Genomic DNA, 21,732 nt, shown 5'->3' on the forward strand with positions numbered 1-21,732 from the left:
AGATTAGAGAAATAAGAAAAGGTCTCAGATGTACATTTTTAACAGCCCTTTGGATTATTGCAAAAAAAAAACCCTTAAAAAACAAAATCCCCCCAAAACCTGGAAATTAAAGGAATGCTCATCAACCGAGGAACAGCTGGCTAAATTCTGGTAAACAAATGTGATGTAAGAAATAAAGAAAAAGATGATTTCAAGGAGACGGAACTGATACAGAGTGAAGTAAGCAGACCCCAAAATAATTTAGACTCTAATATCAATATTACAATTATGAACAATTTTAGAGCTTTGTATAAACTAATGAAAAGTGAAATAAACAGAACCAGAAGTACGATTTATACTATACCAATGCTGTAGGCCAGGCCTGTACATCCTGTGGCCTGTGGGCCACTGCTTGCTGCACACCAAAGCATTTCTGGTAGCCCACAAAAAATGTAGAAGAAAACATCTTTTTGTAGAGGAAATCCTTTGGTATGCGGCAAGCAGCCCTCAGGCCACAGGTTATGCAGGCTTTCACTAGGCAAACAACCTTGAAAATTCTAAGAACTATGATTAATACATTAATTAATTAATACAATGACCATTCATAATTTCAGAGAATTGATGATGAAGAGTATTCTTTCTATCTCCTGAAAAAGAGGTGACAGATTTAAGATGCAGAATTATCCATATATATTTTTGTATACAACGATGAGGGAATTTGTTTTGCTTGGCTATGAATATTTGTTACAAGGAATTTATTTCTCTCTCTTTTTTAAATGGTGCATGATAAGAGAAATATATTTCTCTTAATTAAAAAAAAGATAAAAGTAGAGAAATGTGGAATGATGAGTGCAATTTCAGATGAGGTCACCGTTTTGCTAAATTTGTTTAATCATTTCACTTTGTTATAAGGGAGTTCTCATATAGTGTGTGTAATTTAAAATGTAATTTATAAAACTTATCAATAAAAAATTTTAAAGAGAAATACAGCAAGAGGAGTACCTAGTAGAATTGTGTGTATGGCACTTTGGGGAGACAATCCTAGCTTGTACGAATTGAACAATCTACTTTTTATAATTGCATTATGGTCTCAGTGAATGAATTTTTTTATACAATCATGTTTGCTTGATTCAATTTTCAAAAAGTATCATACATTTTTTAGGAGTGTCTTAATAACTTTCTCTAATTTGAGATGTATTAGGCCTCTAAGGAATGTTAATTACAAGGGAGGGGGAATTTGATACCTCTCCCCAGTAACTCAGTTGATGTAGTTGTAGAATATGGTCTTAGATGATCAGATCTTGGTATGGAAACTTATAAAATATAAACACTTCTTTCTCTTCGAATCAGAAGAAACAGTACTATTGGTTTAACCCAGGGGTGATTCAGTCAAAGGGCCACACTTGAGGACCTAGAGGGCCACATGTGGCCTTGAGGCCATAGGTTCCCCAACCTTGGTTTGGCCACTGAGAGCTTTAAATAGTTAAGCCCAGGAAATAGCCTGTAGTTAAGAGTTTGAGAGTTAGGCAGTTTGAGCGAATTTATGAGTCAGATCTTCTCTTCTTGGGGGACAGAAGGGATTTTCTCCTCCATTGTCCATAAGCCAATGATATTTGGCAATGGAGCTACTCACTGAGAAGGAGACATGCCACTTAGCAATTCAAAAGTTACTGGTTTGGATAATACAGGCAGGAGTCCCAGTAAAGAAGAGTTAATACTGCAAACAGATGAGGATACAGAGCATCAGTTAGTTGATCAAAGCTGGAAGCAGGTTTAAGGCAGTAAAACTTCTGGCAGTAAAAAAGAGAGCCAAATATGGACTCAGAGAAGCAGCCCAAGCCATGAAGAGTTAAAGCTTTGTGAGTATTCCTCAAAGAGAGAAAGGACTTTCAGCCTTGTGGTACCATAGTTATGAGTTGCCTTGACCACATGTGCTCCCTACAGGTGTGCCTCAATACTACTGTACTCTAGGTTTTTGCCTACTCTTCCCAAAAAAGCTGTTTGTATTTTGCAGGTGAGTGTACTACAGATTGATGGAGGGAAAATATTTTGCAGCTGTGTTCTTACTATGCCATCTTAGTAAATGGCTTTTTTCAGAACTTATTGGATCTAGTAGCCAGTTGATAAAGGGAAGCACAACTTTGAAGGATAAGGGTGCCTACTTGAACCCTATGTATTAACACCCCTACCCTTGAACTTAACCTAAAAAAGCTGTGGGGAATAACCTGGAAGGAGTGCTACACTAAATATACTCTATGTGCTGCAATTATCTGCATATGATTTTTCCAAGGGAAAAAAATTGTTGTAAATTTAAAACCCAAATCTAGTATTTAAAAAAACAAACAAAAAACAAAACCTTAGTTGTTACTAGCAAGTTTTAAAGCATGGTTCAATAACATCACTCTCATCTCTTTTATTCCCCTATTATATGTCTGGTAATGCAATATTTGTCATTAATTTTCTTCCGTACCATTTATAATTTTAATCTAGCCTCAGTTGTATACGTTATCTGCATTTGTTCAGAAACTTTCCTCTACATTCTATTTGAAAATAAATTATGTCATATTATTTTGATATTTTCATGATGTCATTTATATTTTCCCCTTTAAGTAGAGAGGCAAACATTTCGTCATTTAATGTATTGATGCCTTATGCCTGAATTTCTCAGAGCAAGTCAACCATTGGTAAAATTTTAAAGTAAGGAACATTTATCTCTGAAGCTTTCCCACTTCCCTTTCTATCCATTATCTTCCTCTTCATATCCTCTTTTTATATAGGACATAATCCTTTAGGAATTTTTTCTATCAACTGCCAGTTATTCAGACTATATCAACTATTCATTCTTATAAAGGGAACCTTGAAATTTCAAAGTCTTTAGGATTTGAAGAAATGACAGGGATTATTAATTGTAGCCATTGGATGGCAGTTAAAGATCAATGAGCTTTCAGGCAAGAGCCCTAAAAAAATGCCCTTTGAATTACAAAAGGAGTCAGCTGCCTATGTTGCCCACTCTTGGCTTTGAGTTAAGGTGTGATATTACTATCTAATGTGAAGATGGACATTATAACCCTTATTACCAACAGAGAGTTTGGTATTTAAACACTTTTTATTACCTGCATCAAAACTGTTAACAGAGTTTACGAAAAGTCAGTAACTTCTAATTAAGGGTGATCTTACATGTCAGAACATTAGCCTCACTATGGTATAGTGAGTAGGCAATCGAAGGGAGTGAAAAACGTATTTTGAAACTTTATCGCCATCTATTGACAATATAAGAAAATGCAGTAATGTATACCATCAGTCTCTCCCTCTCCCTCTCTCTCTCTCTCTCTCTCTCTCTCTCTCTCTCTCTCTCTCTACCCCCTCCCCCGACTTTAAGAGAAATGTGAAGATGTGAAGTACCTAGTTTGTCTTTAGCATTACCCTTTCACATATTTACATTCCTTGTTCTCCAAGTCCCACTCCCAGCATTCTTTGACCCTAACTTTTTTTCTTCAATTTGTAAGCATTTGTTTCCTCTCCTTCCTACTCCTTCAACTGAAAAAAAAAAACCAGAACCATTATAATGAAAAAGCATTATTCCCCAAAAATTTCCGAACTAGGCATGTCAAAAAATTTAAATCTTTAATTTAAATTAAAATTTTGCACCTCGAATCCATCATTTTTCTGTCAGGAGATGAATTGCATGTTCTATCACTGGTCCTCTGGAATCATGATGGGTCACTGCATTCATCTGAATTCTTAAGTATCCCAAAGTTGTTTATCTGTATGAAATTGTTGTTATTGTATAAATTCTCTTGGTTCTGCCCATTTCATTCTACATCAGTTCATATAAGTCTTCCCCAGCTTTTTCTCAGTTCAGCCCTTTTATCATTTCTTACAGTACAATAGTTTTCCATTACATTTATATACTCTAATATGTTTAGATATTTCCCAATGCCATTTAGTCACCAGTTATTTGCCACTAAAAAACCAGATGATATATGCATTTGAATACTTTTCTTTTTTCTTTATTCTCTTTGGAGGGTAGGCCTTTTTGTGATATTTCTGGGTAGAAGAGTATACAGTTTAGTAACTTAGAGGGCATGTTTCCACATGGCATTCCAGAATGAATGAAGTAATTCATAGCTTCACCAAGAGTACATTAATATGCCTATTGGATTGAGTTTAATTTAGTACTCCTGCATGTAGTTAGATAATACAAGCATTTTATATGTATTCTCCCAGACAAAATGCCCTAAGTTATTAATATGGCTCTATGGCAGTAATTTCACAATAGGTAAGAGGCAGGAGGAATGGGAAAAGCTGTATACAGCAGAGTTATTCAGGAGATATTTCAAAGGAAGTGAGTTTTAATGATTCTTAGATGATATATCCTGGATTATAGTGTTATAGAATATGATTCCTTGATGGTAAGGAATTTGCCATTAGGGAAAAAAAGCCTTCGTAACCCTTGAGCCAAGCTTGATGGGTTGCACACTGTAGTTGAAACCTGTGGTTTCACTGGCATGGGAAATTTTTGAAGCCCTAAAAGGGTAGACAACACCATTATTGTTCTCTTCACACCTATTCTTCTGTGTGTGAAAATGCATATATTTTGGAAGAATATGAATATTTTAAACATTTAAAATAGATACCATACTAAAAGTATCAAAATCTTAACAAAAAGGGTTAACAGTATCTGGTTATATTATTAAGATAATTGGCACAGTCCCTGTAAACCAGATTATGGAAAGAAAGCTCCAAAATTTTTGAGGAAGTATTTAGTATTAAATAGCTTTGGAATAGTTGTGAATCTCACCCAAATGATTGACTCTTTAACAGAATGAGGCTAAATGGCTAAAGTCAGCTGATATTCATATACCACTTTAGACCAAATAATGTATGTAAAGTATTTTGTAAATCTCAATGTGCTATAAAATTGCAGGGTATTATTATTGCTGTTATTGCTATAGCTTTTCAAAGTATGGGGGAATAAAGATGAAAACTGACATAGTTCTGAGGGCATAGGTGCAATATACAAATATGCATCATGTATTTACATATCTATGAATATGTGTATGTGTATATATGTATGCATACATATATGCATTTTCTATTATATGTATGTTTAATAAAACACTGAAATGTGGTAGTGGCAAAATTATTTTGTTTTACTTTATAGTGCTATCAAAAATACTTTAGGTCTTTTAAGATATTTGAGATATATGTAAATACTCATCTGGAATTATTACTCATCAATATCAAATAGTTTTTTTTAAATATTTGTTATGTCAAGGAAGATATTTTCTTGAAATCAATAGGGCCTTTTGCACCTTCATTTCTCAAAGCTTTGCTTTATTTCTTGCAGATTTTTTAAATAACTTGACAGTATAAAGATGACCTCCTTTATTCCTCCATCCAGAGAGCATGGTTTCCAAAGATTACTTACTGTTTGGCACAAAAGTTGGCTGGAGTCCTTCCAAACGAAAATAAAAGTATGAAGGACAGAGAATTGATAGCCATGCTATACAGCTAATAATACTGATCTTTGCTGAACCAGGAGAGGATGATAAACAACATTTTAAGTTAGAACTGAAATGTAACTTTAAAAAAACAAAGGTTTTGCTGAAGTGGGAAATTCATGACATGTCCTAAAGCCTAGGGATTTTAAACATCTTAACTATAAGAAATGGGATACAGGCCTATAATATGTGGCAATGGCATTTCATTTACAAATGTGTGTGCATGCATATGCATGTGTATATATTTGTGTGTGTGAATATATGTATATGTGTATGTATATATAAATACATGGATATATATTCTTATCAAACTATATACCCATCCACCTTCCCTCCCTCTCCTCTCCTCTCTCCTCTCTTCTCCTTCACCTCTTTCTCCTCCTTCTTCTTCTTCTTTCTTCTCTCTCCCTCTCGTCCTCCCTCCTAGCTATCCTGTCTAATTAGACTGAGGAGGGAAGAAAGTCCAAAATTTGAGATTTATATACATCTTTGAAGGTGTTTGAGAAGGTGACAGGTTATGTTGATTTGGGTTATACAACATGCCATCCATAGACTATTCTTTTCCAAAGGCTTAGACTATGCAAACTGAGATATGCAATCATGAGATATCACCGCTTCTGTTTCCTTTAACTTTAATTGAGCCTTGTCATTAGTTTCAGATATGAGGATTCTAGGCCTTTCTGCATTCTTGCCTTAGCATAATAGGATATTAAATCATTACTTCACTAAATCATCCCAGGATGCTGTGATTTTTGAGTTTGTGTGTGTGTGTATTTTTAAAGATTTTTCTCTCTTACATTTTTTAAATCAAGCTGATAGCTGTCATTTATTACTACCATACTTTGTATCAGCCCCTCTTCCACCTTCTTCTGTGGAATAGGAAACCAACTAACAAATTTGTTAGAGCCAGTGCAAAATGGAAGTAAAAAGTCCAGGATACATGATGTTGCTAAAGCAATTATATTCTGAATAGATAAGCTGTTGGTATCATCTTTATAAACCATAGGATTCAAAAGTCTAAAGTCGCATGAGATATGCAATCATGAGATATCACCGCTTCTGTTTCCTTTAACTTTAATTGAGCCTTGTCATTAGTTTCAGATATGAGGATTCTAGGCCTTTCTGCATTCTTGCCTTAGCATAATAGGATATTAAATCATTACTTCACTAAATCATCCCAGGATGCTGTGATTTTTGAGTTTGTGTGTGTGTGTATTTTTAAAGATTTTTCTCTCTTACATTTTTTAAATCAAGCTGATAGCTGTCATTTATTACTACCATACTTTGTATCAGCCCCTCTTCCACCTTCTTCTGTGGAATAGGAAACCAACTAACAAATTTGTTAGAGCCAGTGCAAAATGGAAGTAAAAAGTCCAGGATACATGATGTTGCTAAAGCAATTATATTCTGAATAGATAAGCTGTTGGTATCATCTTTATAAACCATAGGATTCAAAAGTCTAAAGTCGCATAAAAATTTTTGAAACTGAGCAAATAGCCTTAAATAGAACATCTATTTTAGAGCACTAAAACCATTGATGACTGCTTTAACATATAAACAGTGTAAAATCTTGACATATATAAAGCAGTTGCTACAACAAAGAGGTCAAAAGACCTATGAAATCTTTCTCATTCAAGAGCAATGCTGGTTTAGAATACAAAGTCAATTACAATACCCTTCAGAAGATGAAAGCAAATTAAAAGTAGTCTCACTTCAAGAAAATGGAAAATTGTAAATAAAATAATTCAGCAGAAATTTTTACACAAGTTTTTACTTGAGTCATATTGTACCCCCCTCCCAAAAAAAATCATAGATGAAACTGACAGAAGGACAATAAACTGATGTGAAACAAATAACAAAGCTTAGGTCATGTGACAGAAGATGGCAGGTCCCAGCATTATTCCCTAGATATAACATCTCAAACCAACAAATAATGTTCAAGGTATGTAGATATTTAAATTTTAGCAAGAAGAAAAGATATGAAACACCTCCACACTTTTGTTTTTAACTGAAATGACAGGATAGATTTGAAACCCACATCTTTATTCCAAATCCGGTTCCTACAAGCCCTGCATCCCAACAAACTGTCCTATTTTCCCTTTAGAGTTCTATCTGGGGTAGATCCTATCATTCCCTCTATAGCAGTGAACCAAAGATCACCTCCCATGTATGACCATTTCATGCTGTTTGAGAGAGTAAACATTCTGGGGGAGGATGGGAATCCCCAGTAACATTTGCTTGCTAATGGAAAAGTACAGGGGTTTTGAATCAAGTTTTAGCCAGCCCCTATGGAATTTATTCAGAGAAGGCAGAGAGACAGGCTTCTTCCAAATCCTAATTTAAAATCATTCTAACCTAATGGATAGTGCAGGAGAAAACACTGAGTTTGTGTTTGGGGGAAGGACCAGAAAGTACACATGCCTGACATAATTCCACCATCACAGAAAGCATATAAGGCAAAGGGCAGAGATCAAAAAGGTCAATAGGAAACTTGGAGATAAGTAGTGTTCTCAAGAAGAAAACCAATAGGGAGACCAGGAAATAAAAATTATTATATAACAGAAAATGAACTGAAAACATCCAAGGAGGAGGAAAAATGAAAGTGTGAGTGGTAGTCAATTGATCAATCAGTCACTGCCCTTAATTAACATGAAAAATAAAATACTCTGCCCTTGGTGCTTTTAGCAGGTGAGAGCATCAACACTGAATCAATCAATCAATTAAAGGGTTTATATAAATTAAAAATCTAGCATGGAACCTAGGCCTTTGACTGTCTGGCAGCTTAGAGGAGAAAGCAATTCTAGCCATGTTCCTTCAGGAAGAATTTCTGGAGAGGAGGGAAGGAATAAAGCCTCCCCTTCCCTCCTCCCCGTACATATACACCCCGGTCCAGATTTCATCTTTAATTTTGTGAGATATTCAGTCAAAAATCTGGAGTTTTCATGGGCATCCTGGCAACATCCCAGGAACGGCAGTGACTGATAGCACTGATTGTTTCAGGCGTCAAGGATAACCTAGATGTACTGAGGAAGGGCAATTTTAGCACTTTACGAGGAGCCTAGCAAAACAAACAAATAAAAAAAAAACAACAACCAAAAAAACCCAAGTACACCACGAATAAGGAGAATTGCAAGAAGACTTCACGAAGGGAAAAACGAACTTCCTTTCAATAATCAGTAATGTCAGCTCACTGTTCTGCCACGTGAATCTTGTCATCTTGAGCCTACTTTTTTGGACTCTGCATGTACTTAGGGGAGAGCATATCATAATTTTTTTTCTTATGGGAAAAGGATTAAGTCTGGATAATTAATTTATATAAAAGGATAATCAATGGGGTAAGCACAATGGTGAAGGATCCTGAGATATATCATTAGAACAAGCCCTCAGCCTCTCATGGTCTACTAGAACAAATAGCTGGTCATATTCTGAGTGCCCAACCTGTACGTTCAAGTAGAAGTTGGGAGAATAGCTCCAAAATAGGTACTACATAAGACAACAAAAGATATGGGTCTCCCTAAAATAATGTATCAACAGCTAGAAATTCTAGAGTGATTTAAAAAATAGATAAATTAAAGAGGGAAATAAGGATGGAAATAAAACTTATCATTAGGACATAAATCAATGCTCTCAAAAGAAACACTCAGAAAAAAAGTCAATTTTGAGAAGACAGCAAGGTTAATTACATATACTTAGAGATTCTAAAGAGGAAAGAGAAGTACTTACCTAGTTTTATTTTGTTCTAAAATCTTCTAAAATAAGCAGAAATCTAGAATTTCATTCAAACTCAATGAGAGCTTCTCAAATGAATCTAGTTAGTTAAGGTATAGCACCATGGGCCTTCTAAATCTTCTGAATTCCCCATTTCTTTTCCTCAAACAAGCCCCACATCTTAGCCCATTTGTTCCTCCTAATGGAGTCTCACTGTCGCAATGCCTTCTCTAAAATCTGTCTTCATTTCCCTGCTTTTCCGGTGGTAGGGGAGGTAGGCTTTTTCCTTTTTTTTTTTTTGAAAATAGCACATAATCTTTTTTTAGGGTGTTTTCAGTTTATATAGAATCAGTATATCAAAAATATAGTTTCAGATAAATTGAAAATCACATGCATCCACACATACATACATGTATATGTGTGTATACACACATACATTTGTATATACATACATATTTGTAGTTAAGCCTGCTTTTCTATATAAAGGTATATAAACCTTAATCTTTCTTAGATCTTTTCCCCTTATTTGAGTGAATGTAAAGTTTGGATCCAGCCAAAGGGCCATACTTGAGGACCTGGAGGGCCACATGTGGCCTTGGCACTATAGATTCCCCACCCCTGTTTTGGGAAAATAACTTTAGAGGCTGAATGGAGGATGGAATGGAGTGGTGAAAGACTTGAGCTAAGCAGAACCCCCAGCTGGCTATTTCATTAGTCAAGGTATGAATCAATGAAGGCCTGTACTACAGTGATGTCAGCGTCAGAGGAGAGAAAGGGGCGTATCGGAGAGATGATGGATATGGTATGGTTAGGAGGAGTGAAAGATAGCTCAGGACAACTGCTAGGTTGTGAGCCTGATGGACTGGGAGACTGGTATTGCTCTCTACATTGATAGAGAAGGTGGGAAGGGGGGAAATTTTAGGGGAAAGATGATGAGTTCCATTTGGGGCATATTGAGTTTAAGATGTCTACTGGACATCCAATTCAAGATACCTGAAAGGCAGTTGAAGATATAAAAATAGAACTAGGCAGAGAATTTAGGGCAGGAGAGGTAGATTTGAGAATCAGCATAAAGATCATAATTAAATCCATGGGAGCTGATAAGATCACCAAGTCAAGTAGTATAAAGGGAGAAGAGAAGTGGACCCAGGACAAAACCCTGAAGAACACTGAATGATTAGAGGGCATGATCTAAGGAGTGGTCAGGTAAGTAGGAGGAGAACCAGGAGAAAGTAGTGTACCAAAAACCTAGAGAGAAGAGTATTAAGGAGAAAAAGGGATCTACAGTGTCAAAGGCTTCAAACAGGTGAAGGCAAATGAAGATTGAGAACAGGCCATTGGATTTGGCAACTATTTATGTGTATTTATATATATTTCTTGAAGAATATATATATACACACATATGAAACACATATAGTTTATAGATACATGTATATATGAATATATCTGTGTATCTACACGTGTATGCTCTACATATATGTACATGTTTTATATATAATTATGTGTATTGTATTATTTTCTATATTTTATATATACATATACAGATAAACAGATATACATGCATGTATATATATATATATATATATGTATATGTTTATATATAATATGTGTGTGATAAAGAACTAAGGACATTATCCTGGGAATAAATTAATCAGTCAATAAACATTTATAAGTGCCTACTATATGCCAGGCTTTGTGCTAAGTGCTGGGGTACAGAAACAGAGAGAAGGGGGGGAGACAGAGACAGAGAGACAAAGACAGAGAGAGGCAGAGAGAGAAAGAGAGAGAGGAGACAGAGACAAAGAGAAAAAGAGAGAGAGAGAGAGGAGTGGGAGGAGGGAGAAGAACAGAGAGACAAAACAGAGACAGAGAGATAGACAGAGACAGAGAGACAGAGAGAGAGGGGAGAGAGAGAGAGAAAGAGAGAGAGAGTGAGAGAGAGAGAGAGAGAGAGAGAGAGAGAGACTGAGACAGAGAGATAGAGAGACTGACCTTGCCCTCAAGGAGTTTACAGTTTAATGGGAGAAGATAACATATAAAAGGAGCTCAAAAGTGTTGGGGTGGGGGGAGAAGGTGGCCCAGGGAAGGTCCTTAGAAGACTCAGAGGGGACAAGATGGCTGTCTTCAAATATTTGATAGTCTGCCACCTGAAAGGGAGTTTAGACTTGTTTTTCCTGGGCCCAAAGAGTATCTATCCCTTGTGACAATGGATAGAAATAGAAAAGAAGAAAATGCCAGCTTTTTATAAAAAAACATTTCCTAACCTTTTCAGCTCCCCCAAGGTGGAAGGGGCTGCCTCATGAAATAGTTAAGTTGTCCTTCTTTTGAGGTCTTATGGTCTTTATGCAAAATCTAAAAGACCTCTTATCAACTGTGTTTTAGAGAGGTTTTGTTTTGTTTTCCCAAGTACTTGTTAAAATGGATGGCCTCTGGGGGCCCTTCCTGAGATCAGATTCAATGATTTTATGATTATATAACTTTTGTCTGGCAGTGAGTAAAGGCAAAAAGTCTCATCAGACTATAAATATGCTTCTGTGGTTCATCCCCTGATAAGACTGCCCATCCAAAATAAGAATTCATCGCATAGTGTTCAGTCATCTGAAAAAATCTCTCCACATATTAAAATTCTCACTGTCTGACTTTAGACCTTCTGGGCTAGGCTAAAATAATGGGTGGGACCACTTAACCCTAAATTTAAACTTAGCATCTACTTGAGATAAGGAAGGTTTTAACAATCTAGAGTAAGAAAGTGAGTCCAAGTCATAGCAGTGGGAAATACAAGATGTAATGAGTGTTTCCTTCCCCATCTCTTATTCTCTAGGAAAGTACCTTTTGGTGGCTGAAAGCTGCCTCCTTACCCTCTGGTTTACTGGCTAGATTTCCTTCTCAAAAACCAAGCCTTAAACCCAGCTCACTCTAGAGCTCATAGATTGGACAATAGGTCCCTGCCTTCCTAGCACAGAGTGAATGTAAATACTACATAATAAGGGTTTCTCTTTTGGCCAGGAACCGTGAGGGTCTTCCCCTCCCAATTTGCTTGTTTTTTTCTTTTTTTGAGTTTTGATTAAAGGGGCCATCCCTTGATTAACTTCTTAAAGAGGCCTATTCACTGAATGGGCATTACCTCACTCAAAATGAGAACCTGAAAAGACCTTAGCCTGAAAGGGCCAGGGTCTCCCATTTCATCCTGGGCCATGTCAGTTAGCCTGGTGAATATCAGGCCACTGGATTCAGATGGCTCTAGAGGAAAAATTGAGGCTGGTGACCTTGCACAGCCCTGCCTCACTCAAATCAAAGTCAACTGCAAGTCATGTCATCATTTCCCTGATGTCATGGTCCTCTTAGAGAAAGAAGGACAAATATAACAACAATTCTCTGGTAGTCCATCTCTCCTTTGAATATTGGGCTGATTCCATAATGATGCATCTTATCAGGGTGAACAGATACTCAGGGCTGCCATACTTTCCTAAAATGTGTGAGCTTACTAACTTGTATGGAGATCTTCATGCCACTGGCATTCTCTGAGGATGCCTTAAGCTTTGTTTTTTTGTTTTTAAATTCTAACTTAAAAAAAATAGCTCCCACTGTGTCCTTTTAATGATCTCATTAGATCATGGGATTTTTAATTGATAATTTCAATGCAAAAAAAAAAAACCCTACAGTTTTATATCATGATGGCTTGAATTATCTAGAATAGTTGCTTTAAAAAAATGAGAATCCCATAGGATAAGAATAATGAGAAGATTTACTACATGCCAACAGTATTACATGGATGTGAAAAATGCTAAAGCAATTTTAAAAGGGAAGTCATAGCTCCATCTTATTCTGCCTTGGTCAAACTGCACCTGGACCATTGTGTTCAGTTCTGGGCCACTCATTTTAGGAAGGACGTTGGCAAGTTGGACTGCATACTGAAGAGAATAATCAAGATGGTGACAGGACTGGGGATCATGCCTTCTATGAGCTAAGTCATGAGTGAAATTGAGACACCATGAGTTAAACCCCATACTCCCATAACATTAACCAGAGGTGTTGTGAGCTAAGACCCTGTGGAACATACCCAAGGTTATTTGAGTTGACTTTAGGTCCTGCTTAATGGATCCGTGATCTAGATGCAGGCCCTTGGCAACAGGCAACAGGCCACAGGCAAGAACTACAGAAAGACAGATCTAGGACTCTCTGATGGAGAGGGACCTTGAGGGACCTTCCTCAGGGACTGATTTTAATCTCTTTGAAGGTCTACCTCTCTACTTTTTATCTTTTTATGAGTTGATTCTAATTCCCATAGAATGCTTTTACTTGGAGGTTATGGAATATGTTTTTTATTAAAGACATTGCATCTCTTGACCCTCTGGCTCTGAGTGTTCCATAGATGTGTAACTTGAACAATGGCATAAAAGGAGAAGTTGAAGGAACCAGAGAAGAAAGAACTTGTGGGAGACCCAGGCTCCTCAAGTGTTTGAAGAACTTCCATGTAGAAAAGGCGTTCTATTTATTCTTCCTGGCTTTAGAGAGTAGTGCTATGAATAATGGAGGGAATTGCAGAGTATGAGATTTTGACTAGGCTTAAGGAAAAGTATCCTTCACAATTAAGACTATCCAAAAGTGGAATGGGGTACCTTGGGAGACATTGAATGGGGAAACGAAGACATTTCATTTTAGGCACTTAATAAATGTTTATTAAATTGAACTGAAACACAGCATGGTGTAGTAGAAAGAATACTGGATTTGAAGTCATCAGGACTGTCTCTTTTATTTACTGCCTATGAAACCTTGAACAAAGAAAGGGAAGGAAACAAGCATTTCTATGATGCCAGCTATGTGCCAAGCACAGGGCTACACACTTTACTAATATCTGAACAAATCATTTTGCCTCTCTGGGATTCAGTTTTCTCACTTGTAAAATGAAAGCGTTGGACTTGATGACCTCTGGTGTCCCTTTCAACTAAAAATTTATGATTCTTTGAATCATACAACTTCTAAAATTATAACTCAATATATCAAGCAGCATGCATATTAGGTATTTAGTAAATAAGTGAATGAGTGAATGAATAGATGAAATCAGAAGTAAATGTTAACCAGAAAAATAGCATTAAGCAAAATATAAAAACAAAAAATGCATATAATAATAACTCATTTGTATGGCACTTTAAATTTGCAAGCAACTTTACATACATTATCTCACTGGAGCCTTCCAACAATCCTATGAAGTAAATACTGCAGATATTGTTATCCCCATATTGAAAACAAGAAAACTGACACCCACAAATGTTAAGTGACTTTTTCATGGCCACATGGCTAGTAACTGTCAGAGGTGGGATTCAAACCTAGACTTTACTAATTAGAGAGAATGTGTAGAGACTATATAAATCAGATTATATAAATTTAAGCTTAATTAAAGCTGTTGGTGTTGAGTGCAAAAACAATATTTTGGGAGGCAGTTCAGTAAATTGTATAAATGCTAAGAAGACTTTTGAGAATCCATTGGACAGCAAGGAGATCAAATCAGTCACTATTTAAAGAAATTAATTCAGACAACTCATTGGAAGGATACATAATGAGAAGACAGAACTTATTGGAAAAGACCCTGTTGTTGGGAAGGATTGAAGGCAAAGGAGAAGGGGACAGCAGAGGATGAGATGAATAGAAAGGGTCATAGAAGCAACAAACATGAGTTTGGGCAGATTTCAGAAGATAGTGGAGAAGGACCTGGGGTGCTATGATCTGTTGGGTCACAAAGAGTTGGAAATAACTGAATGAAGGGACAATAACAACTAAGTCTAATTTCTTCAAGAAATATTTTCTGATTTTTCTTCTTATATTTTTCAACACAAATCCTCAACCATTCCTAGTAATGAAGTTGGACTTTTTAATTTTCTTGTAATGGTCTTACTAAATTACTTCAAAGTATTCAAAACTTAATTCTCCGTATTGATACTGATCATTATCCCTACATACCTTTAGTCATTAGTCAATGACCTTCATCGGTTGTGAATATAATAGTTTATTACTTTGTGGCTGTCATGATGATGGGTTTCTCCATATTTAGCTTAGGCAACAGAACCCCATTTTGTCACCTAGACTTGAAGTACTTCCAGGGCCAACCAGAGATACATGCTACTGTCACAGAATGCAATAACCCATGGTCTCCTTCATACAACAATGAGGCCACAGAGTATAATTCCTGGGCAATCTTCCAATCCAATTTGCAAATTCATTTGATGATTCATAACTCACACAACATTATAGAGAGTGCAATAGTTTTAAATTGTGAAAGGCATTATGGTGTAGTGCATAGAGAATCAGTTTTGAAGGCAGGAAGACCTTCTTTCAAGTTTCTCCTTTGATATATATTGGCTCCCTTATAACAAGCTTACATTTTCTTCTTTTCAGCTTCCACCCCTTGCCATAAGTGATACCCTTTGGACCCAAAAAGAACAGTTGTAATTCCCCTTCCATGTAGCAGATCTTCAAATTTTTGAAGACAGCTACCATGTCTCCTTGGGCTCCGACCACACCACGCTTTTCAGCTCCTTTTGTATGTTTTCTTCCTCCATTAGACTGTAAGCTGCTTGAGGACAAGGACTGTTTTTGTAATTGTATCTCCAGCACTTAGCACTGTGCTTGGTACATAGTAGATGCTTAATAAATATTTATTGATTATGTGATCGGCTATGTTATTAATCCTGGGAAAGTCACAGTGCTCTTGAGAACTATGAAGTACTTATACATCCCATTAAAAGGTCTTACTTGTATTGGAGAAAGCAATTTCCTCCTCTGGGAATTCCACCTGTAAATGAAATCATGGGTGCCATGCTTTCCCTTAAAAACTTCTCTATAACCAGCATGTCTTAGTTTTATAGGCAGTATTATTATAATGCTACAAATTCCCTTAAACTTTAATTTTAAAAAGTAATGAAAAGAGACTAAATTATGTAGTTATTAGGAGAATAGCTCTTATGAATGTAAATATTCATCTCCAATTTTCTATTCAACTATGATCCATTTCCTTATTATTAAATGCCTCTGTCTCTCATTTAAGTAGGCATATAATATCTACTTAAGAGTGCCTAAAATATATCTTCTCAATAAAAATACTAAGGAGTGGCTAATGCTCAGAGAATTTGGATAAGCCTGTCTGAAATTTAGCAGGTACTGAGTTTATTCCCCAGCTCTCATTTATTATTTGTGCTAAATTTTGGAAATTCATTTAACCTCTATAGAACTCAGCTTACAAAATGAGGGGCTTGAGCTAGTTGCCCTGTGAGGTCTCATCCAGCTTCAGAACTGTGATCCTTACAACAAAATTATGATCTGCCATATTTGTCTTTTATGCAAATGCATAATTCCCTGCTAACACCGTGTAGCATACAGGAAGTGCTTAATAAATGCTTGTTGACTTGTTAGTTTAATAGTTTGATATATTCTTCAGAGCCTTCATGAGGCAATGGAAAAAGCTGTGGATTTGAACCTTAATTCTGTGATTTATTATGTAGATGACCTTGGGCAATTCCCTTAATTTTGTCTCAGTTTTCTCACCTACAAAAGCAAAGGGTTGGAATAGATCTGACTTTTAATATTTCTTCCAGCTGGAAATCTCTGATTCTATTCGTCAAATAATATAACATAATATAACACTATCATGTAACTGTTTCATAAACAATTTATGAAACTGGCATTTAAATATTTCCATACCTTGCCTCCAAACTATCTTTACTGTTTGATGTGATACAATCCAAACCAACTGTTCCTTGACCTTAATATTTGCTTTCTAGCTTGATGCCCATGCACAAACCATCTCTGGTGCCTGGAGTGTGTGTCCACTAGATTTCCTCTTCTTAGCATCATTATCTTCCTTGAAGGCTCCATTCAGGTTGTGATCTCTTCTACCAAACCTTCACTACTCCCTTCAAGTTTTTAATCTTCTTGTCCATAAATTATCTCTAATTTGCTTATCTGTGTACAATTTATAGTGAGGTCCTTGAGGTCAAGTACTCTTTAATTTTTGTCTTTGCATCGAAAGTGTCTAGCATCACAGTTTGCTCAAAATAAAGCTTCATTTAATAAATGTTAGTTGAATATTTTATGGGAAAAAATCAGCCAGAGTGAACTATTATGTTAGAAGCAAAATATGAATTAGCCAATTAATATGCAAAATCAGGAATTTAGTGGGTCTAAACGGAAGTAATTTCACTATATCAAGGATTTCTCTTTTGTTAGATTATTTTTGAAATAATATTAATTCCTGAAAAATGTCTATGCTATTATATCCATTGATAACTTTTTCCAGTAATCCACAAATTGAATCTTAGAGTAGCTTGTGGTACTTAAGGCGTTAGGTGACTTATTCAGGGACGTAGAACTAGTATGTATCAGAGAACTAGGCCTTCCTGACTCTGAGGATAGCTCTCTACATAGAATATTATACTTGTTCTTGAAAGTAAGTTCTTTTTGACTATATTTTGTGGAACAGGTGCTGATCTTCAGTAGTATAGGGTTTTATTCATTTAGAGTTCCCCATACCAGTGAAATCAATTGGTTTTTATTAGCGTGCTGGAGATTCACCAAGGAAGATAACTTTAACTTAAACAGATGATTTTAATGAGTTGCTATGGCCAAAGTTTCATCACTTGATGGTCCATTTTCTCCATACTGAGCTAGACTTGTTCTCAGATTACTGACAGATATAGAGATCATTTCTAAGATCATATTTATACTTTTCTGACTTGGTAAGAACCCACCAACATTCAGGCATTGCCTTCAAGAACACTATGCTGCTATGAGATGCCTCTATAGTACCTTGGTTTACTTTAGTTAACATACATCAATTATTACATATTACATCTATTCTTAAAGACAGTCCTCAAATATATGGTGAAAACAGATTAGCATATGGCACTGCCAGTCTTTATATATATAGCTATAGCAGGTGTGGTATTACTAGGTTTGGAAGCCAGGGGAAGAAAAGGGGAGCAGGGATTAATTCTCAGCAGCTTGGAAGACACCATGAACTAGGAAATTCCAATCTTCAAAAAAACTTCACCATCCTCACAATTCGCAACTAGGATTGGGGTAGCATAGCCTAGCAGATGGATTTGATGGACCAAGGTTTAGGAAGATCTGGTTTAAAATTCACCTGACACACTAATAGTGTGAAGATGACCAAATTATTTCAACTCTTTGATCCTGTTTCCTCATCATCAGTGAGGTTCATAATACCCATTGGATCTGCCTCACAAAGTTGTTATAAGCCTCAAACGCAATGATGTTTGCAAAAGTGCTGTTCAAACTTAAAAGCACCATACGAATGTTACTTCTCACTCTCAAGGGCAAGAATGGATCCTATCTGCTCCTCTAGGGTATGTTTTTGTGGTCTCCATTAGTTTGGCTGGCAGTGCAATCTATATGATACTGGAAGGAACCTGAAAATGCAGGACTTTTGTCTTTTTGTAGCAGAATAATAATAACAACAAGCATTTATTTAGTGCCTACTATGTGCTAAGTGCACATTTCATTCTCTCCACAATACTGGAAGGTAGATGCTATTGTTGTCATGGTTTAGTCACATCTGATTCTTCACGACCCCATTTGGGGTTTTCTTGGCAAAGATACTGGAGTGGTTTGCTATTTCCTTCTCCAGCTCATTTTACAGTTGAAGAAACTGAGGCAAGAAGGGATAAGTTATTTGCCCACAGTCACGAAGCTAGTAGGTGTCTGAGGCCACATTTGAACTCAGGAAGATGAGTCTTTCCAACTCCAGGCTCAACCCTCTTATCTACTATATCATCTAGCTGCCCCTCCCTATTTTACACTGGGTCAAACAAAGTAGGACACTGGAGCAGAGGTTAAGTGACTTGACCAAGGTCATATAGCCAGTAAGTGTCTGAAGTTGGATTTGAACTCAGATTTCCTGCCTCCAGGACAGCACTCTATCCAATGAGCCACCTAACTGATTATATAGCCAAATGTCTCTTTTTAAAAGAAATAAAAAAATTCATTAATTTTTTCCCTTTGCTTTGTTTTGGCAAGAGATAAAAGTATTGCATTTTTGAACCCTCATATAAAATCTGTGACAAGAAGCAATTAAAGAGAAACAAAAGATAAGAGAAACAAAATTATTTTTAAAGTTTTAAGAAAGGTCCCTGTCAGAGCAATATAAGAGAGCTAAAATTATTTAACATAAAAAGGGACTAGTCAAAATCAATGACAGGCTGCAAGAATATGAAAAAAACCCACTATATTTATAATTATAGGGTTTTTTGCTGGGTTTTCTTTACAGTGAGGACAGAGAAAAATAGGAATAGACAGATTGTAACTTGAGAGATTTATAATCAATAATAATGGTTGAACTTCCTGACTGTAAAGATTATTAGACCTTGAGATGGCTATGAACAGAACTTGAGAGGTAATTTTCTCCAGAAATTTTCAATCAAAAATTATATTTGACTTGATTTAAGTCAAGATTCTCACAGAGGAATAGGGAGATGAAACAGAGCATCTATCAAAAGCCCTATCAGCCACCATTTTGTACCTCAACACTTATGAAGCTATTAAGAATTATTAAATACATGGTTACCTAAAATAACATAGATTTTTATTAAAAATAATTGGCTTAGCTCACAGTTAATAAGGTAAGTCCATTTATACAATGAGGAACAGAGGTTTTCTTGCAATATTTTCTCTTTACTTCCAAGAACTCCATAAAGGGCCTATTAAAAAAAAAAAAAAACTTTGTTCTCATAGACTCATTCAACGCTCCAAAGTGTTCATAGTTGTTTAACCTCTCAATTTGCTTAGTCAAAGGATACGGTACCTTTTGGGGGGTGTTTTAATAATAAGAAAAATGTGTTACAATAATGGAATGTGGTAGTTTTGAAAATATAATAATACTTTGTTAAGAAGTTGGAAATGCTTTCTAATTTTATTATTGATCTTTTTTATTCCAGGCATTGCTATTTCAGATGAACTTGATAAGGTAAGCTAAACTGTGCTCTTACCAAAATATACAAATAGATGTGATGTTTCTGTTAGCTGTCAAAACTGTGAAAGCTACTGTAAAAAAAGCACTTAAGTTTTGGAGGTAAGGGCGTTTAAGAATTTTCTTGATTTGGAAGATGTAGGTCTGAATTATTTAGGTTAAAGTGACTACATGAATTTTTAAAGTCAAAGTTTGGCATATGAACATGTAAGTATTTCTCTGAACTTTAACCTTCATGAATTCTAATTGCAGAAGTATTTTATCAACTAACATTTGGATCAGTGTATATCCTTGATAAAGTAAAATTAATTTGGCACAGTTATAGCACTGTAGCACGCTTGCTAATACTTAAGCAACAAAATATGACATAGAAGACCATTTATCAATATGACTGGTGGCAGAAGCCTACTTGTTGAAAATTCATCTGAAAGGGAACAAAAGTTATAGATGAAAAAATGCTAAATGCAAACACATCAATATTGAACAGTATATGGTGTTTCAGGGAAAATATAACATATTCTCAAATTACCATAATATAGTAATATTTTATTCTAAGTGACACATATCTGATATATACAGTAAGTGTATTAAGAATTTAGAGAGCAGACAATCATTTTTGCTGGGATGATTCTACATAGAATCAGTAGCATTTGAGGTGGGCATATACATATCCCCATATATATATATATATATATATATAGGGAAATAGTAGAGAGCATAAAGACAGCACAACAGAAGCTGATATGCAGAGGCTGAAAAGTCAAGGCATGTATAGGTATTGCCAGCTGGCAATGAGTGTTTCCTTTTTTCAATTCTTTTTGGATTAGTTATATGGCACTAAGCTACACTATTATTATATTATGCATATTTGAGGATGTCTCTTGCTTTCCCTGAAAGACTGTAGACTATTGAGGTGTGTAGCCATGTGTTATTTATTTATGTGTTTATTTTGGAGACAATCAGCATTAAGTGACTTGCCCAGGGTCACACACCTAGTAAGCAAAAGAGGCTAGATTTGAACTCAGGTCCTTCTGACTCTAAGGCTGATGCTCTATCTACTGTGCCACCTAGCTGCCCCCTTATTTATCTCTGTATTCTTCATCTGGTACCTACTAATTAGACCTGCAGTCAGGAAGACCTGATTTCAAATCTGGCCATAGATACTTACTGCCTCTGTAATCCTAGGCAAGTCACTAACTTGTTTGTCTCAGTTTCCTCATCTTTAAATAGGATTAATACTAGCCCCTACCACTTGGAGTTGTTGTAAGGATAAAATGAACTGATATTTATAAAGTGTTTTGCAAACATTAAAATTCCATTTAAATGCTCGCTATTAGTAGTAGTAATAATAATAAATATTTGTTAAAGGAATGAGTAAATTACTAGAACAAAAAAAACCCTACCTTTATCTCAAATTGAGTTCCTACACATCAAGTTCCTATGTTATGTTGATTTGCTGTTTTGTACTAATCTATTATTTTAAAGACTACCCTCTCTACCTTCTCTTCTTTCGCCCAGATCTGTATCGAAGTAAAACTTCCCTCTATATAGATTGTTGTAACA

At 35.8% G+C, this 21,732-nt stretch overlaps 1 protein-coding gene across 1 annotated transcript in view; it reads left to right on the forward strand.

Annotated features, from left to right (window-relative positions):
- C1H8orf34 (chromosome 1 C8orf34 homolog) overlaps positions 1–21,732 on the forward strand; it is a 390,966-nt gene that overhangs the window by 103,549 nt on the left and 265,685 nt on the right. Inside the window, exon 5 of the mRNA XM_036760505.1 lies at positions 20,138–20,166. Within this exon, the coding sequence (XP_036616400.1) occupies positions 20,138–20,166 (29 nt within the window). The remainder of the gene's footprint in view (positions 1–20,137; positions 20,167–21,732) is intronic.

This window comes from Trichosurus vulpecula, chromosome 1 (assembly GCF_011100635.1).
Source record: "Trichosurus vulpecula isolate mTriVul1 chromosome 1, mTriVul1.pri, whole genome shotgun sequence".
Lineage (NCBI taxonomy): Eukaryota > Metazoa > Chordata > Mammalia > Diprotodontia > Phalangeridae > Trichosurus > Trichosurus vulpecula.